This window comes from Oncorhynchus gorbuscha, unplaced genomic scaffold (assembly GCF_021184085.1).
Source record: "Oncorhynchus gorbuscha isolate QuinsamMale2020 ecotype Even-year unplaced genomic scaffold, OgorEven_v1.0 Un_scaffold_1804, whole genome shotgun sequence".
NCBI classification, from domain to species: domain Eukaryota; kingdom Metazoa; phylum Chordata; class Actinopteri; order Salmoniformes; family Salmonidae; genus Oncorhynchus; species Oncorhynchus gorbuscha.
In genome coordinates this window covers 87501-107648 of record NW_025746481.1, presented here as the reverse complement: position 1 = coordinate 107648, position 20148 = coordinate 87501, and the positions used below count along the sequence as shown (strand labels likewise).

Sequence of the window (20148 nt, the reverse complement as noted above, 5' to 3'; positions counted from 1 at the left end):
ACCTATGAGTGTGTTAATTTAGTAGTGTTGTTAATTTAGGGTTAGTTTTACTAACCTATGAGTTAGTGTGTACTATTTAGGATTAGTTTTAGTTAACTTTTTAGGGTTAGTTTTAACCTATGAGTGTGTTAATTAAGTTGTTGTGTGTACTAATTAGGGTTAGTTTTAGTGCAAACTTGGAAGAGTTAGTGTGTACTATTTAGGGGTAGTGTTAGTGTGTACTAATAATACTATTTAGGGGTAGTGTTAGTGTGTAGTATATAGGGGTAGTGTTAGTGTGTACTAAGGGGTAGTGTTAGTGTGTACTATTTAGGGGTTGTTAGTGTGTATAATACTAACTATTCAGGGGTAGTGTTAGTGTACTATTTGGGGTGTTAATAATACTATTTAGGGGTAGTGTTAGTGTGTTATTTACTTGTGTGTTGTTAATATTTAGGGGTAGTGTTAGTAACCTATTTAGGGGTAGTGTTAACTATTTAGGGGTTGTTAGTAATACTAACCTAGTGTTAGTGTGTGTAACTTTTAGGGGTAGTGTTAGTGTGTAATTTAATGTTAGTGTGTACTATTTAGAGTGTTAGTTAACTTGTTGTTGTTAATAAGTGTGTACTATTTAGGGGTAGTGTTAGTGTGTACTATTTAGGGGTAGTGTTAGTGTGTTATTTAGGGGTAGTAGTGTGTACTATTTAGGGGTAGTGTTAGTGTGTACTATTTAGGGGTTGTTAGTGTGTACTATTTAGGGGTAATACTAAGGGGTAGTGTTAGTGTGTTAACTTGTTGTTGTTTATAATACTAACCTAGTGTTAGTGTGTTATTTACTTGTGTGTGTGTACTATTTATAGTAACTATTTAGGGGTAGTGTTAACTTTAGGGGTAGTGTTAGTGTCTAATACTAACCTTCCAGCCATTGAGTCTGTGAAACAGTTAACCATTGTATGTGTGCGTGTTGTTAATAATAATACTAACCTATGAGTGTGTTAACTTGTTGTTGTTAATAATACTAACCTATGAGTGTGTTAACTTGTGTGTGTTGTGTGTGTGTGTGTTGTTAATAGCATTCTGGGGTCTAACTGGTGGTCTATGAGTGTGTTAACTTTGCATTCCCGTTGTTAATAATACTAACCTAGTGAGTGTGTTAACTTGTCATCCTCTGCTTCCTGTTGCTGCCGTTGTCATAGTGATATCAATACTGAACCTATGAGTCACTTTGTTAACATGTTGTCAACTGTTGTTAATAATACTAACCTATGAGTGTGTTAACTTGTTGTTGTTAATAATAATACTAACCTATGAGTGTGTTAACTTGTTGTTGTTAATAATACTAACCTATGAGTGTGTTAACTTGTTGTTGTTAATAATAATACTAACCTATGAGTGTGTTAACTTGTTGTTGTTAATAATACTAACCTATGAGTGTGTTAACTTGTTGTTAATAATAATACTAACCTATGAGTGTGTTAACTTGTTGTTGTTAATAATACTAACCTATGAGTGTGTTAACTTGTTGTTGTTAATAATACTAACCTATGAGTGTGTTAACTTGTTGTTGTTAATAATACTAACCTATGAGTGTGTTAACTTGTTGTTGTTAATAATACTAACCTATGAGTGTGTTAACTTGTTGTTAATAATAATACTAACCTATGAGTGTGTTAACTTGTTGTTGTTGTTAATAATACTAACCTATGAGTGTGTTAACTTGTTGTTGTTGTTAATAATACTAACCTATGAGTGTGTTAACTTGTTGTTGTTAATAATACTAACCTATGAGTGTGTTAACTTGTTGTTGTTAATAATACTAACCTATGAGTGTGTTAACTTGTTGTTGTTAATAATACTAACCTATGAGTGTGTTAACTTGTTGTTAATAATAATACTAACCTATGAGTGTGTTAACTTGTTGTTGTTAATAATACTAACCTATGAGTGTGTTAACTTGTTGTTGTTAATAATACTAACCTATGAGTGTGTTAACTTGTTGTTGTTAATAATAATACTAACCTATGAGTGTGTTAACTTGTTGTTGTTAATAATACTAACCTATGAGTGTGTTAACTTGTTGTTGTTAATAATACTAACCTATGAGTGTGTTAACTTGTTGTTGTTAATAATACTAACCTATGAGTGTGTTAACTTGTTGTTGTTAATAATACTAACCTATGAGTGTGTTAACTTGTTGTTGTTAATAATACTAACCTATGAGTGTGTTAACTTGTTGTTGTTAATAATACTAACCTATGAGTGTGTTAACTTGTTGTTGTTAATAATACTAACCTATGAGTGTGTTAACTTGTTGTTGTTAATAATAATACTAACCTATGAGTGTGTTAACTTGTTGTTGTTGTTAATAATACTAACCTATGAGTGTGTTAACTTGTTGTTAATAATACTAACCTATGAGTGTGTTAACTTGTTGTTGTTAATAATAATACTAACCTATGAGTGTGTTAACTTGTTGTTGTTAATAATACTAACCTATGAGTGTGTTAACTTGTTGTTGTTAATAATACTAACCTATGAGTGTGTTAACTTGTTGTTGTTAATAATACTAACCTATGAGTGTGTTAACTTGTTGTTGTTAATAATAATACTAACCTATGAGTGTGTTAACTTGTTGTTGTTGTTAATAATACTAACCTATGAGTGTGTTAACTTGTTGTTAATAATACTAACCTATGAGTGTGTTAACTTGTTGTTGTTAATAATACTAACCTATGAGTGTGTTAACTTGTTGTTAATAATACTAACCTATGAGTGTGTTAACTTGTTGTTGTTAATAATACTAACCTATGAGTGTGTTAACTTGTTGTTGTTAATAATACTAACCTATGAGTGTGTTAACTTGTTGTTGTTAATAATACTAACCTATGAGTGTGTTAACTTGTTGTTGTTGATAATAATACTAACCTATGAGTGTGTTAACTTGTTGTTGTTAATAATAATACTAACCTATGAGTGTGTTAACTTGTTGTTGTTAATAATAATACTAACCTATGAGTGTGTTAACTTGTTGTTGTTAATAATACTAACCTATGAGTGTGTTAACTTGTTGTTGTTATAATAATACTAACCTATGAGTGTGTTAACTTGTTGTTGTTAATAATAATACTAACCTATGAGTGTGTTAACTTGTTGTTGTTAATAATAATACTAACCTATGAGTGTGTTAACTTGTTGTTGTTAATAATACTAACCTATGAGTGTGTTAACTTGTTGTTGTTAATAATACTAACCTATGAGTGTGTTAACTTGTTGTTGTTAATAATACTAACCTATGAGTGTGTTAACTTGTTGTTGTTAATAATACTAACCTATGAGTGTGTTAACTTGTTGTTGTTAATAATAATACTAACCTATGAGTGTGTTAACTTGTTGTTGTTAATAATAATACTAACCTATGAGTGTGTTAACTTGTTGTTGTTAATAATAATACTAACCTATGAGTGTGTTAACTTGTTGTTGTTAATAATACTAACCTATGAGTGTGTTAACTTGTTGTTGTTGTTAATAATACTAACCTATGAGTGTGTTAATAATACTAACCTATGAGTTGTTAACTTGTTGTTAATAATACTAACCTATGAGTGTGTTAACTTGTTGTTGTTAATAATACTAACCTATGAGTGTGTTAACTTGTTGTTAATAATACTAACCTATGAGTGTGTTAACTTGTTGTTGTTAATAATACTAACCTATGAGTGTGTTAACTTGTTGTTGTTAATAATACTAACCTATGAGTGTGTTAACTTGTTGTTGTTAATAATAATACTAACCTATGAGTGTGTTAACTTGTTGTTGTTAATAATAATACTAACCTATGAGTGTGTTAACTTGTTGTTGTTAATAATACTAACCTATGAGTGTGTTAACTTGTTGTTGTTAATAATACTAACCTATGAGTGTGTTAACTTGTTGTTGTTGTTAATAATACTAACCTATGAGTGTGTTAACTTGTTGTTGTTAATAATAATACTAACCTATGAGTGTGTTAACTTGTTGTTGTTAATAATACTAACCTATGAGTGTGTTAACTTGTTGTTAATAATAATACTAACCTATGAGTGTGTTAACTTGTTGTTAATAATAATACTAACCTATGAGTGTGTTAACTTGTTGTTAATAATAATACTAACCTATGAGTGTGTTAACTTGTTGTTGTTAATAATAATACTAACCTATGAGTGTGTTAACTTGTTGTTAATAATAATACTAACCTATGAGTGTGTTAACTTGTTGTTAATAATAATACTAACCTATGAGTGTGTTAACTTGTTGTTGTTAATAATACTAACCTATGAGTGTGTTAACTTGTTGTTGTTAAATAATACTAACCTATGAGTGTGTTAACTTGTTGTTGTTAATAATAATACTAACCTATGAGTGTGTTAACTTGTTAATAATAATACTAACCTATGAGTGTGTTAACTTGTTGTTGTTGATAATAATACTAACCTATGAGTGTGTTAACTTGTTAATAATAATACTAACCTATGAGTGTGTTAACTTGTTGTTAATAATAATACTAACCTATGAGTGTGTTAACTTGTTGTTAATAATAATACTAACCTATGAGTGTGTTAACTTGTTGTTGTTGATAATAATACTAACCTATGAGTGTGTTAACTTGTTGTTGTTAATAATACTAACCTATGAGTGTGATAACTTGTTGTTAATAATAATACTAACCTATGAGTGTGTTAACTTGTTGTTAATAATAATACTAACCTATGAGTGTGTTAACTTGTTGTTGTTAATAATAATACTAACCTATGAGTGTGTTAACTTGTTGTTGTTAATAATAATACTAACCTATGAGTGTGTTAACTTGTTAATAATAATACTAACCTATGAGTGTTAATAATAATACTAACCTATGAGTGTGTTAACTTGTTAAATAATACTAACCTATGAGTGTGTTAACTTGTTGTTGTTGATAATAATACTAACCTATGAGTGTGTTAACTTGTTGTTAATAATAATACTAACCTATGAGTGTGTTAACTTGTTGTTAATAATAATACTAACCTATGAGTGTGTTAACTTGTTGTTAATAATAATACTAACCTATGAGTGTGTTAACTTGTTGTTAATAATACTAACCTATGAGTGTGTTAACTTGTTGTTAATAATAATACTAACCTATGAGTGTGTTAACTTGTTGTTGTTAATAATAATACTAACCTATGAGTGTGTTAACTTGTTGTTGTTGATAATAATACTAACCTATGAGTGTGATAACTTGTTGTTGTTAATAATACTAACCTATGAGTGTGTTAACTTGTTGTTGATAATAATACTAACCTATGAGTGTGTTAACTTGTTGTTGTTAATAATAATACTAACCTATGAGTGTGTTAACTTGTTGTTGATAATAATACTAACCTATGAGTGTGTTAACTTGTTGTTGTTAATAATACTAACCTATGAGTGTGTTAACTTGTTGTTAATAATAATAATAACCTATGAGTGTGATAACTTGTTGTTAATAATACTAACCTATGAGTGTGTTAACTTGTTGTTAATAATAATACTAACCTATGAGTGTGTTAACTTGTTGTTGTTAATAATACTAACCTATGAGTGTGTTAACTTGTTGTTAATAATAATACTAACCTATGAGTGTGTTAACTTGTTGTTGTTAATAATACTAACCTATGAGTGTGTTAACTTGTTGTTAATAATAATACTAACCTATGAGTGTGTTAACTTGTTGTTAATAATAATACTAACCTATGAGTGTGTTAACTTGTTGTTGTTAATAATAATACTAACCTATGAGTGTGTTAACTTGTTGTTAATAATACTAACCTATGAGTGTGTTAACTTGTTGTTGTTAATAATACTAACCTATGAGTGTGTTAACTTGTTGTTAATAATAATAATAACCTATGAGTGTGTTAACTTGTTGTTGTTAATAATACTAACCTATGAGTGTGTTAACTTGTTGTTAATAATAATAATAACCTATGAGTGTGATAACTTGTTGTTGTTAATAATACTAACCTATGAGTGTGTTAACTTGTTGTTGTTAATAATACTAACCTATGAGTGTGATAACTTGTTGTTGTTAATAATAATACTAACCTATGAGTGTGTTAACTTGTTGTTGTTAATAATAATACTAACCTATGAGTGTGTTAACTTGTTGTTAATAATAATACTAACCTATGAGTGTGTTAACTTGTTGTTAATAATACTAACCTATGAGTGTGTTAACTTGTTGTTGTTGATAATAATACTAACCTATGAGTGTGTTAACTTGTTGTTAATAATAATACTAACCTATGAGTGTGTTAACTTGTTGTTGTTAATAATACTAACCTATGAGTGTGTTAACTTGTTGTTAATAATAATAATAACCTATGAGTGTGTTAACTTGTTGTTGTTAATAATACTAACCTATGAGTGTGTTAACTTGTTGTTAATAATAATACTAACCTATGAGTGTGTTAACTTGTTGTTGTTAATAATAATACTAACCTATGAGTGTGTTAACTTGTTGTTGTTAATAATAATACTAACCTATGAGTGTGTTAACTTGTTGTTGTTAATAATACTAACCTATGAGTGTGTTAACTTGTTGTTAATAATAATACTAACCTATGAGTGTGTTAACTTGTTGTTAAATAATAATACTAACCTATGAGTGTGTTAACTTGTTGTTAATAATAATACTAACCTATGAGTGTGTTAACTTGTTGTTGTTAATAATAATACTAACCTATGAGTGTGTGTTGTTGTTAATAATACTAACCTATGAGTGTGTTAACTTGTTGTTGTTAATAATACTAACCTATGAGTGTGTTAACTTGTTGTTAATAATAATACTAACCTATGAGTGTGTTAACTTGTTGTTGTTAATAATAATACTAACCTATGAGTGTGTTAACTTGTTGTTGTTAATAATACTAACCTATGAGTGTGTTAACTTGTTGTTGTTAATAATAATACTAACCTATGAGTGTGTTAACTTGTTGTTGTTAATAATACTAACCTATGAGTGTGTTAACTTGTTGTTGTTAATAATAATACTAACCTATGAGTGTGTTAACTTGTTGTTGTTGATAATAATACTAACCTATGAGTGTGTTAACTTGTTGTTGTTAATAATACTAACCTATGAGTGTGTTAACTTGTTGTTGTTAATAATAATACTAACCTATGAGTGTGTTAACTTGTTGTTAATAATAATACTAACCTATGAGTGTGTTAACTTGTTGTTGTTAATAATACTAACCTATGAGTGTGTTAACTTGTTGTTGTTAATAATACTAACCTATGAGTGTGTTAACTTGTTGTTAATAATACTAACCTATGAGTGTGTTAACTTGTTGTTAATAATACTAACCTATGAGTGTGTTAACTTGTTGTTAATAATACTAACCTATGAGTGTGTTAACTTGTTGTTAATAATAATACTAACCTATGAGTGTGTTAACTTGTTGTTGTTAATAATAATACTAACCTATGAGTGTGTTAACTTGTTGTTGTTAATAATACTAACCTATGAGTGTGTTAACTTGTTGTTGTTAATAATACTAACCTATGAGTGTGTTAACTTGTTGTTGTTAATAATACTAACCTATGAGTGTGTTAACTTGTTGTTGTTAATAATACTAACCTATGAGTGTGTTAACTTGTTGTTGTTAATAATACTAACCTATGAGTGTGTTAACTTGTTGTTGATAATAATACTAACCTATGAGTGTGTTAACTTGTTGTTGATAATAATACTAACCTATGAGTGTGTTAACTTGTTGTTGTTAATAATACTAACCTATGAGTGTGTTAACTTGTTGTTGTTAATAATAATACTAACCTATGAGTGTGTTAACTTGTTGTTGTTAATAATAATACTAACCTATGAGTGTGTTAACTTGTTGTTGTTAATAATAATACTAACCTATGAGTGTGTTAACTTGTTGTTGTTGATAATAATACTAACCTATGAGTGTGTTAACTTGTTGTTGTTAATAATAATACTAACCTATGAGTGTGTTAACTTGTTGTTGTTAATAATAATACTAACCTATGAGTGTGTTAACTTGTTGTTGTTAATAATACTAACCTATGAGTGTGTTAACTTGTTGTTGTTAATAATAATACTAACCTATGAGTGTGTTAACTTGTTGTTGTTAATAATACTAACCTATGAGTGTGTTAACTTGTTGTTAATAATAATACTAACCTATGAGTGTGTTAACTTGTTGTTGTTAATAATAATACTAACCTATGAGTGTGTTAACTTGTTGTTGTTAATAATAATACTAACCTATGAGTGTGTTAACTTGTTGTTAATAATACTAACCTATGAGTGTGTTAACTTGTTGTTGTTAATAATAATACTAACCTATGAGTGTGTTAACTTGTTGTTGTTAATAATACTAACCTATGAGTGTGTTAACTTGTTGTTGTTAATAATACTAACCTATGAGTGTGTGTTAACTTGTTGTTGTTAATAATACTAACCTATGAGTGTGTTAACTTGTTGTTGTTAATAATACTAACCTATGAGTGTGTTAACTTGTTGTTAATAATAATACTAACCTATGAGTGTGTTAACTTGTTGTTGTTAATAATACTAACCTATGAGTGTGTTAACTTGTTGTTGTTAATAATACTAACCTATGAGTGTGTTAACTTGTTGTTGTTAATAATACTAACCTATGAGTGTGTTAACTTGTTGTTAATAATACTAACCTATGAGTGTGTTAACTTGTTGTTGTTAATAATACTAACCTATGAGTGTGTTAACTTGTTGTTGTTAATAATAATACTAACCTATGAGTGTGTTAACTTGTTGTTGTTAATAATAATACTAACCTATGAGTGTGTTAACTTGTTGTTGTTAATAATAATACTAACCTATGAGTGTGTTAACTTGTTGTTGTTAATAATACTAACCTATGAGTGTGTTAACTTGTTGTTGTTAATAATACTAACCTATGAGTGTGTTAACTTGTTGTTGTTAATAATAATACTAACCTATGAGTGTGTTAACTTGTTGTTGTTAATAATACTAACCTATGAGTGTGTTAACTTGTTGTTAATAATACTAACCTATGAGTGTGTTAACTTGTTGTTGTTAATAATAATACTAACCTATGAGTGTGTTAACTTGTTGTTGTTAATAATAATACTAACCTATGAGTGTGTTAACTTGTTGTTGTTAATAATAATACTAACCTATGAGTGTGTTAACTTGTTGTTAATAATACTAACCTATGAGTGTGTTAACTTGTTGTTGTTAATAATACTAACCTATGAGTGTGTTAACTTGTTGTTGTTAATAATACTAACCTATGAGTGTGTTAACTTGTTGTTGTTAATAATAATACTAACCTATGAGTGTGTTAACTTGTTGTTGTTAATAATACTAACCTATGAGTGTGTTAACTTGTTGTTGATAATAATACTAACCTATGAGTGTGTTAACTTGTTGTTGTTAATAATAATACTAACCTATGAGTGTGTTAACTTGTTGTTGTTAATAATAATACTAACCTATGAGTGTGTTAACTTGTTGTTGTTAATAATACTAACCTATGAGTGTGATAACTTGTTGTTGTTAATAATACTAACCTATGAGTGTGTTAACTTGTTGTTGTTGATAATAATACTAACCTATGAGTGTGATAACTTGTTGTTGTGTCAGTTCTGTTACATGAAGTTGTTGTTGTTTAGGTGCGTAACCTGACGTGGTGGACTTTGACTCAGGAGGAAGAGGGAGAAATACCACTCCAGAAAGTCTCCTCTATTAGCCACCGAGAGCAGAGACCCCAGGTCCACGGTGAGACAGACAGACAGACGACAGGACGGACGGACGGACGGGCGGGCGGGCGGGCGGGCGACGGGCGGGCGGGGCGGGCGGGCGGGCGGGCGGGCGGACGGACGGACGGACGGACGGACGGACGGACGGACGGACGGACGGACGGACGGACGGACGGACGGACGGACGGACGGACGGACGGACGGACGGACGACAGACAGACAGACAGACAGACACCACAGACAGACAGACAGACAGACAGACAGACAGACAGACAGACAGACAGACAGACAGACAGACAGACAGACAGACAGACAGACAGACAGACAGACAGACAGACAGACAGACAGACAGACAGACAGACAGACAGACAGACAGACAGACAGACACCACGTCCAGGGTGAGACAGACAGACAGACAGACAGACAGACAGACAGACAGACAGACAGACAGACAGACAGACAGACAGACAGACAGACAGACAGACAGACAGACAGACACCACGAGGGTGAGACAGACAGACAGACAGACAGACAGACAGACAGACAGACAGACAGACAGACAGACAGACAGACAGACAGACAGACAGACAGACAGACAGACAGACAGACAGACACCACGTCAGACAGACACCACGTCCAGGGTGAGACAGACAGACAGACAGACAGACAGACAGACAGACAGACAGACAGACAGACAGACAGACAGACAGACAGACAGACAGACAGACAGACAGACAGACAGACAGACAGACAGACAGACAGACAGACAGACAGACAGACAGACAGACACCAGGTCCAGGGTGAGACATACAGACAGACAGGACTAGATCAAAACCTTTGCTACAGATGGACTGACACAGTAATGTTGCTTTACATTCTTTGGTGTGTGAAGGTTCTGCTCCGGTGCGGAGGGCGGTCTGCGGCCGCGGGGCGGGGCTCTGCAGCTCAGCGGAGGGGCCAGCAGAGGAGGTTCCGTTACCCAGAATCCCCAGCGTTAGAGAGAGTGTGTTTTGGTCTCGCTTCTGCTGCGTCAATGCCATTCTGCTGATCTGTGTTAATATATTCCTCTACGCTTACTTCGCCTGACCTCTGACCTCTAACTGCTGTCCCAGTAGGATACTTCCTGTGGGTGTTTTCATCTCTACGTAAATCAATGTTCTTATGGTTCTAGAAGATGTATCGTTCTAGAATGTTACGGACCTGTGATGTCACAGTGGGTAGGGTCCTATTTAGTGTATTGTATATGGACCTCTGATTGGTCAATATTGTGTCCTTGTGTAAATGAGATTCATGAATAAACACGTGGCCACGTCTTGTAATCTACAGAGGAGAAACTTTATTGTCATCAAGATCAGAGATCAGTGGTTAGAGGTCAGAGGTCCGGGGTTAGAGGTCAGGGGCTAGGGGGAGATACATTTCCTATAGGTTCACCACACACAGTAGAGTAGCATGAAACACACCTGAACTCATACATATATATACCTCAACCAGACCCATAGCATGTTGCATCAATACTACAATAACTAACTGTTACATGAAATACACCTCACCCTGACCCCTGACCCCAACCAGACCCATAGCATGTTGCATCAATACTACAATAACTAACTGTTATTGCTGCTATAACAGCTGCTATAACAGCCTGCACTCTTCTGGGAAGGCTTTCCACTAGATGTTGGAACATTGCTGCTATAACAGCCTCCACTCTCCTGGGAAGGCTTTCCACTAGATGTAGGAACATTGCTGCTATAACAGCCTCCACTCTTCTGGGAAGGCTTTCCACTAGATGTCAGGAACATTGCTGCTATAACAGCCTCCACTCTTCTGGGAAGGCTTTCCACTAGATGTAGGAACATTGCTGCTATAACAGCCTCCACTCTTCTGGGAAGGCTTTCCACTAGATGTCAGGAACATTGCTGCTATAACAGCCTCCACTCTTCTGGGAAGGCTTTCCACCAGATGTTGGAACATTGCTGCTATAACAGCCTCCACTCTTCTGGGAAGGCTTTCCACTAGATGTAGGAACATTGCTGCTATAACAGCCTCCACTCTTCTGGGAAGGCTTTCCACTAGATGTTGGAACATTGCTGCTATAACAGCCTCCACTCTTCTGGGAAGGCTTTCCACTAGATGCAGGAACATTGCTGCTATAACAGCCTCCACTCTTCTGGGAAGGCTTTCTACTAGATGTCGGGAACATTACTGCTATAACAGCCTCCACTCTTCTGGGAAGGCTTTCCACTAGATGTAGGAACATTGCTGCTATAACAGTCTCCACTCTTCTGGGAAGGCTTTCCACTAGATGTAGGAACATTGCTGCTATAACAGCCTCCACTCTTCTGGGAAGGCTTTCCACTAGATGTTGGAACATTGCTGCTATAACAGCCTCCACTCTTCTGGGAAGGCTTTCTACTAGATGTCGGGAACATTACTGCTATAACAGCCTCCACTCTTCTGGGAAGGCTTTCCACTAGATGTAGGAACATTGCTGCTATAACAGCCTCCACTCTTCTGGGAAGGCTTTCCACTAGATGTTGGAACATTGCTGCTACAACAGCCTCCACTCTTCTGGGAAGGCTTTCCACTAGATGCAGGAACATTGCTGCTATAACAGCCTCCACTCTTCTGGGAAGGCTTTCTACTAGATGTCAGGAACATTGCTGCTATAACAGCCTCCACTCTTCTGGGAAGGCTTTCCACTAGATGCAGGAACATTGCTGCTATAACAGCCTCCACTCTTCTGGGAAGGCTTTCTACTAGATGTCAGGAACATTACTGCTATAACAGCCTCCACTCTTCTGGGAAGGCTTTCCACTAGATGTTGGAACATTGCTGCTATAACAGCCTCCACTCTTCTGGGAAGGCTTTCCACTAGATGTTGGAACATTGCTGCTATAACAGCCTCCTCTCTTCTGGGAAGGCTTTCCACTAGATGTAGGAACATTGCTGCTATAACAGCCTCCACTCTTCTGGGAAGGCTTTCCACTAGATGTAGGAACATTGCTGCTATAACAACCTCCACTCTTCTGGGAAGGCTGTCCACTAGATGTAGGAACATTGCTGCTATAACAGCCTCCACTCTTCTGGGAAGGCTTTCATACCAAGTTGTAGGAACATTGCTGCTATAACAGCCTCCACTCTTCTGGGAAGGCTTTCTACTAGATGTCGGGAACATTACTGCTATAACAGCCTCCACTCTTCTGGGAAGGCTTTCCACTAGATGTTGGAACATTGCTGCTATAACAGCCTCCACTCTTCTGGGAAGGCTTTCCACTAGATGTTGGAACATTGCTGCTATAACAGCCTCCACTCTTCTGGGAAGGCTTTCCACTAGATGTTGGAACATTGCTGCTATAACAGCCTCCACTCTTCTGGGAAGGCTTTCCACTAGATGTTGGAACATTGCTGCTATAACAGCCTCCACTCTTCTGGGAAGGCTGTCCACTAGATGTAGGAACATTGCTGACAAACTGACTTGTTGGAAAAGTGGCATCCTATGCCGGTGTTGAAAGTCACTGAGCTCCTCAGTGAGGCCATTCTACTGTCAATGTTTGTCTGTGGAGATTGCATGGCGTGTGGGCTCGATTTGATACACCTATCAGCAAGAGATGTGGGTGAAATAGCCAAATCCACTCATTTGAGGGGGTGCCCACATTCTTTTGCATATATAGTGATCAGAGTTACGTAGACGTGTGTGTGTGTGTGTGTGTGTGTGTGTGTGTGTGTGTGTGTGTGTGTGTGTGTGTGTGTGTGTGTGTGCGTGCGTGCGTGCGTGCGTGCGTGCGTGCGTGCGTGCGTGCGTGCGTGCGTGCGTGCGTGTGTGTGTGGTTATGTAGGGGCAGAATAGCCCCAGTTCAGGTTCCTGCTTGGTTCTCTTCTGTTGGAGTAGCTGGCTGGGGCTGGGGGGTGTTGGGTAGGGGTGTGTGTGTGGTGTGTGTTTGGGGAGTTTGTGGTGTGTGTGTTAGGGTTAGGGGTGTGTGCGCGAGGGTGAGTGGGGTGTGTGTGGTGCTCAGCTAGATACGGGTTAGGGGTGTGTGTGTGTGTTAGGGTTAGGGGTGTGTAGGGGTTTGGGTTAGGGTCCGGTAGATGCATGGCAGTGTGTGTGAGAGGGTGTGCAGGTGTGTGTGTGTGTAGAGGTGTGTCAGGAGGGTCGGTAAGGTAGACAGGTCTCTCCTGGGCGATGCTGTGTGATCTGTAGAAGTCGACCAATCGGTTGAGAGACGAGAAAGTCTCCTCCCACACACAGTACTGACCCAACCCCTCGAGAACCAGGAAGTGCTCGACCATGTCGCCATAGCTGCAAAGAGAGAGCGAGAGGGGGGGAGAGACAGATAGAGATGGTGAGGGAGGGAGGGAGGGAGGGAGGGAGGGAGGGAGGGAGGGAGGGAGGGAGGGAGGGAGGGAGGGAGGGAGAGAGAGGGGAGGGAGGGAGGGAGGGAGAGAGAGAGAGAGAGAGTTAGTTACATTTAGTTAGTTAGTTAGTTAGTTAGTTAGTTAGTTAGTTAGTTAGTTAGTTAGTTAGTTAGTTAGTTAGTTAGTTAGTTAGTTAGTTAGTTAGTTAGTTCTAGAAGTGGTTTTCAGACATGTCAGAAAATGAAGAATGAAATCATACTTCCACTACGATAAGATACACAGAATCTCACTTACTTCCTGTGGAGGGTACAGCTACAGTATAAATCTTACTCCCTGTGGAGGGTACAGCTTCAGTATAAATCATACTCCCTGTGGAGGGTACAGCTACAGTATAAATCTTACTCCCTGTGGAGGGTACAGCTTCAGTATAAATCATACTCCCTGTGGAGGGTACAGCTACAGTATAAATCTTACTCCCTGTGGAGGGTACAGCTACAGTATAAATCATACTCCCTGTGGAGGGTACAGCTACAGTATAAATCTTACTCCCTGTGGAGGGTACAGCTACAGTATAAATCTTACTCCCTGTGGAGGGTACAGCTTCAGTATAAATCTTACTCCCTGTGGAGGGTACAGCTGCAGTATAAATCTTACTCTCTGTGGAGGGTAGAGCTACAGTATAAATCATACTCCCTGTGGAGGGTACAGCTACAGTATAAATCATACTCCCTGTGGAGGGTACAGCTACAGTATAAATCATACTCCCCGTGGAGGGTACAGCTACAGTATAAATCTTACTCCCTGTGGAGGGTACAGCTACAGTATAAATCTCACTCCCTGTGGAGGGTACAGCTACAGTATAAATCTTACTCCCTGTGGAGGGTACAGCTGCAGTATAAATCTTACTCCCTGTGGAGGGTACAGCTACAGTATAAATCTTACTCCCTGTGGAGGGTACAGCTACAGTATAAATCTTACTCCCTGTGGAGGGTACAGCTACAGTATAAATCATACTCCCTGTGGAGGGTACAGCTACAGTATAAATCTTACTCCCTGTGGAGGGTACAGCTACAGTATAAATCTTACTCCCTGTGGAGGGTACAGCTACAGTATAAATCTTACTCTCTGTGGAGGGTACAGCTTCAGTATAAATCATACTCCCTGTGGAGGGTACAGCTACAGTATAAATCTTACTCCCTGTGGAGGGTACAGCTACAGTATAAATCTTACTCCCTGTGGAGGGTACAGCTACAGTATAAATCTTACTCCCTGTGGAGGGTACAGCTACAGTATAAATCATACTCCCTGTGGAGGGTACAGCTACAGTATAAATCATACTCCCTGTGGAGGGTACAGCTACATTACAGGAAGACCGAGTCATCAAAGTATCATATATTGAACAAAACTACAAACACAACAAGCAATCTTCTCAAATATTTTACTGACTTTCAGTGTATAGAAGGAAGTCAGTCAATTTAAATAAATGTATTAGGCCCTAATCAATGGATTTCACATGACTGGGCAGGGTCACAGCTATGGGTGGGCCTGTCCAGATAGGCCCAACCACTTGGGAGCCAGGTGCCCAGGAGCCCTAAACCTCAAAATTTGAGACATCTGTGGCATGGTGTTGTGTGACAAAACTACACATTTTAGAGTGACCTTTTGTTGTCTCCAGCACAAGGTGCACCTGTGTAATGATCATGGTGTTTAATCAGCTTCTTGACTTGCCACACCTGTCAGGTGGATGGATAACAGGCATGTAAACAAATTTGTGAACCAAATTTGAGAGAAATAAACTTTCTGTTCATGTCTGGGATCATTTATTTCATCTAAGGAAACATGGGATCAACACTTTACTTTATTATTTAAACATGGGATCAACACTTTACATTATTATTTAAACATGGGATCAACACTTTACTTTATTATTTAAACATGGGATCAACACTTTACATTATTATTTAAACATGGGATCAACACTTTACTTTATTATTTAAACATGGGATATTTAAACATGGGATCAACACTTTACATTATTATTTAAACATGGGATCAACACTTTACTTTATTATTTAAACATGGGATATTTAAACATGGGATCAACACTTTACTTTATTATTTAAACATGGGATCAACACTTTACTTTATTATTTAAACATGGGATATTTAAACATGGGATCAACACTTTACTTTATTATTTAAACATGGGATCAACACGTTACTTTATTATTTAAACATGGGATAAACACTTTATTATTTAAACATGGGATCAACACTTTATTATTTAAACATGGGATCAACACGTTACTTTATTATTTAAACATGGGATCAACACTTTACATTATTATTTAAACATGGGATCAACACTCTACTTTATTATTTAAACATGGGATATTTAAACATGGGATCAACACTTTACTTTATTATTTAAACATGGGATCAACACGTTACTTTATTATTTAAACATGGGATCAACACTTTATTATTTAAACATGGGATCAACACTTTACTTTATTATTTAAACATGGGATCAACACTTTATTATTTAAACATGGGATCAACACTTTACTTTATTATTTAAACATGGGATCAACACTTTACTTTATTATTTAAACATGGGATCAACACTTTATTATTTAAACATGGGATCAACACTTTACTTTATTATTTAAACATGGGATCAACACGTTACTTTATTATTTAAACATGGGATCAACACGTTACTTTATTATTTAAACATGGGATCAACACTTTACTTTATTATTTAAACATGGGATATTTAAACATGGGATCAACACTTTATTATTTAAACATGGGATCAACACTTTACTTTATTATTTAAACATGGGATCAACACTTTAATTTATTATTTAAACATGGGATATTTAAACATGGGATCAACACTTTACTTTATTATTTAAACATGGGATCAACACTTTATTATTTAAACATGGGATCAACACTTTATTATTTAAACATGGGATCAACACTTTATTATTTAAACATGGGATCAACACTTTACTTTATTATTTAAACATGGGATCAACACTTTATTATTTAAACATGGGATCAACACTTTACTTTATTATTTAAACATGGGATCAACACGTTACTTTATTATTTAAACATAGGATCAACACTTTACTTTATTATTTAAACATGGGATCAACACGTTACTTTATTATTTAAACATGGGATCAACACGTTACTTTATTATTTAAACATGGGATCAACACTTTATTATTTAAAATGGGATCAACACTTTATTATTTAAACATGGGATCAACACTTTATTATTTAAACATGGGATCAACACGTTACTTTATTATTTAAACATGGGATCAACACTTTACTTTATTATTTAAACATGGGATATTTAAACATGGGATCAACACTTTACTTTATTATTTAAACATGGGATCAACACTTTACTTTATTATTTAAACATGGGATATTTAAACATGGGATCAACACTTTACTTTATTATTTAAACATGGGATCAACACGTTACTTTATTATTTAAACATGGGATAAACACTTTATTATTTAAACATGGGATCAACACTTTATTATTTAAACATGGGATCAACACGTTACTTTATTATTTAAACATGGGATCAACACTTTACATTATTATTTAAACATGGGATCAACACTCTACTTTATTATTTAAACATGGGATATTTAAACATGGGATCAACACTTTACTTTATTATTTAAACATGGGATCAACACGTTACTTTATTATTTAAACATGGGATCAACACTTTATTATTTAAACATGGGATCAACACTTTACTTTATTATTTAAACATGGAATCAACACTTTATTATTTAAACATGGGATCAACACTTTACTTTATTATTTAAACATGGGATCAACACTTTACTTTATTATTTAAACATGGGATCAACACTTTACTTTATTATTTAAACATGGGATCAACACTTTACTTTATTATTTAAACATGGGATCAACACGTTACTTTATTATTTAAACATGGGATCAACACGTTACTTTATTATTTAAACATGGGATCAACACTTTACTTTATTATTTAAACATGGGATATTTAAACATGGGATCAACACTTTATTATTTAAACATGGGATCAACACTTTACTTTATTATTTAAACATGGGATCAACACTTTACATTATTATTTAAACATGGGATCAACACTTTAATTTATTATTTAAACATGGGATATTTAAACATGGGATCAATACTTTACTTTATTATTTAAACATGGGATCAACACTTTATTATTTAAACATGGGATCAACACTTTATTATTTAAACATGGGATCAACACTTTATTATTTAAACATGGGATCAACACTTTACTTTATTATTTAAACATGGGATCAACACTTTATTATTTAAACATGGGATCAACACTTTACTTTATTATTTAAACATGGGATCAACACGTTACTTTATTATTTAAACATGGGATCAACACTTTACTTTATTATTTAAACATGGGATCAACACTTTAATTTATTATTTAAACATGGGATCAACACTTTAATTTATTATTTAAACATGGGATCAACACGTTACTTTATTATTTAAACATGGGATCAACACGTTACTTTATTATTTAAACATGGGATCAACACTTTATTATTTAAAATGGGATCAACACTTTATTATTTAAACATGGGATCAACACGTTACTTTATTATTTAAACATGGGATCAACACTTTACTTTATTATTTAAACATGGGATCAACACTTTGCATGTTAAGTTTAGATATTTTTTCACATTAATCTAAGCTGCCGAACACACAGAGAGCAGAGCGTTGATCTACCCATTACTACCACCAATCAGAACAGCAGTATAGACACTCTGCCCCTCCCCCATCACTACCACCAATTAGAACAGCAGTGTAGACACTCTGCCCCTCCCCTATTACTACCACCAATCAGAACAGCAGTATAGACACTCTGCCCCCCCATTACTACCACCAATCAGAACAGCAGTATAGACACTCTACCCCCCCATTACTACCACCAATCAGAACAGCAGTATAGACACTCTGCCCCTCCCCATTACTACCACCAATCAGAACAGCAGTATAGACCCCCCATTACTACCACCAATCAGAACAGCAGTATAGACCCCCCCATTACTGCCACCAATCAGAACAGCAGAATAGACACTCTGCCCCTCCCCCATTACTACCACCAATCAGAACAGCAGTATAGACACTCTACCCCTCCCCCATTACTACCACCAATCAGAACAGCAGTATAGACCCCCCCCCCACCAATCAGAACATTACTACTACCAATCAGAACAGCAGTATAGACACTCTGCCCCTCCCCCATTACTACCACCAATCAGAACAGCAGTATAGACACTCTACCCCCCATTACTACCACCAATCAGAACAGCAGTATAGACACTCTGCCCCTCCCCCATTACTACCACCAATCAGAACAGCAGTATAGACACTCTACCCCTCCCCCATTACTACCACCAATCAGAACAGCAGTATAGACACTCTGCCCCTCCCCCATTACTACCACCAATCAGAACAGCAGTATAGACACTCTGCCCCTCCCCCATTACTACCACCAATCAGAACAGCAGTATAGACACTCTACCCCCCCCATTACTACCACCAATCAGAACAGCAGTATAGACACTCTGCCCCTCCCCCATTACTACCACCAATCAGAACAGCAGTATAGACACTCTACCCCTCCCCCATTACTACCACCAATCAGAACAGCAGTATAGACCCCCCCATTACTACTACCAATCAGAACAGCAGTATAGACACTCTGCCCCTCCCCCATTACTACCACCAATCAGAACAGCAGTATAGACACTCTACCCCCCATTACTACCACCAATCAGAACAGCAGTATAGACACTCTGCCCCTCCCCCATTACTACCACCAATCAGAACAGCAGTGTAGACACTCTGCCCCTCCCCCATTACTACCACCAATCAGAACAGCAGTATAGACACCCCCCCATTACTACCACCAATCAGAACAGCAGTATAGA

General features: G+C 35.5%; 1 protein-coding gene and 1 long non-coding RNA gene across 2 annotated transcripts in view; one reads left to right on the top strand and one right to left on the bottom strand.

The window, feature by feature from the left end:
• The first annotated feature begins 9551 nt into the window (after positions 1–9551).
• Positions 9552–11091, top strand: LOC124024242. Its single transcript, XR_006836971.1, has 2 exons — positions 9552–9787; positions 10661–11091. It is a non-coding gene; the product is annotated as an uncharacterized LOC124024242 (long non-coding RNA).
• Positions 11092–11168: 77 nt separating this feature from the next.
• Positions 11169–20148, bottom strand: part of LOC124024244 (GRB2-related adapter protein-like) — a 37406-nt gene continuing 28426 nt past the window's right edge. The window contains exons 4-5 of the mRNA XM_046338237.1: positions 13790–14065; positions 11169–11187 (exon numbers count right to left, since the gene is read on the bottom strand). Of these exons, the coding sequence (XP_046194193.1) occupies positions 11169–11187; positions 13790–14065 (295 nt within the window). The remainder of the gene's footprint in view (positions 11188–13789; positions 14066–20148) is intronic.